Raw genomic sequence first — 793 nt, forward strand, 5'->3', positions numbered from 1 at the left:
CTTCTCTCCCTCTCTCCCTCTCTCCTTCTCTCCATCTCCCTCTCTCCTTCTCTCCCTCTCTCCTTCTCTCCATCTCCCTCTCCTTCTACCTCTCCCTATTCCTCTCCATTCCTTTCCCTATCTCCCTTCCCCTCCACTTTTCCTCTCCCTCTCTCCCTTTATCTCCCTTTTTCTCCCTTTCTCTCCCTCTCTCCTTTCCTCTCCCTCTTCCTCTTCCTCTTCTTCCTCTTCCTCTCTCTCTCTTTCCCCCCTCTCTCTCCCTCTCTCCCTCTTTCCCATTTTCCCTCTTTCCCTCTCTCTCTCTCTCCCTCTTTCCCATTTTCCCTCTCTCCCTCTTTCCCTCTTTCCCTCTCTCCCTCAATCTCCCATTCTCTTCTAGCGCATCACATCCCTAATCTATGCACAGCATCCAAAGTAAGCATGTGCATCCGGCAATATTCATAAACCTGGGAAGTCTGAAGATGACAACTATTTTCATTAATTCTTGGCACATTCTCGACATTTTCTTGGCAGCCAGCTATGAGACACATACCGCAGTTATGACCCATAAGGGCTTAATAGAACACCTTGAGCAAAAAAATGAAGCCTTTTACAGAAAAAAAAAATCCCAAGAATATTACTACATGCTAATGGAAGTCTGCTTTAATAAGGACTTTTGGAAACATCAGACAAGACAATAAATTGAACAGTGTTTTCATCAACCATACTCTAAAACAGCCAAAACAAGATTTTAGTCTCACCCTGATGTGAGAAAGCCTTATTTGGTTATGATACATGCTTGCTTCACACATGC

At 44.6% G+C, this 793-nt stretch overlaps 1 protein-coding gene across 1 annotated transcript in view; it reads right to left on the reverse strand.

Annotated features, from left to right (window-relative positions):
* LOC119592427 (ubiquitin carboxyl-terminal hydrolase 16-like) overlaps nucleotides 1-793 on the reverse strand; it is a 48,003-nt gene that overhangs the window by 40,774 nt on the left and 6,436 nt on the right. Inside the window, exon 3 of the mRNA XM_037941250.1 lies at nucleotides 388-517. Coding sequence (XP_037797178.1) covers nucleotides 388-517 — 130 coding nt within the window. The remainder of the gene's footprint in view (nucleotides 1-387; nucleotides 518-793) is intronic.

The sequence above is a fragment of the Penaeus monodon genome, chromosome 30 (genome assembly GCF_015228065.2).
Source record: "Penaeus monodon isolate SGIC_2016 chromosome 30, NSTDA_Pmon_1, whole genome shotgun sequence".
Taxonomy (NCBI): Eukaryota; Metazoa; Arthropoda; class Malacostraca; order Decapoda; family Penaeidae; genus Penaeus; species Penaeus monodon.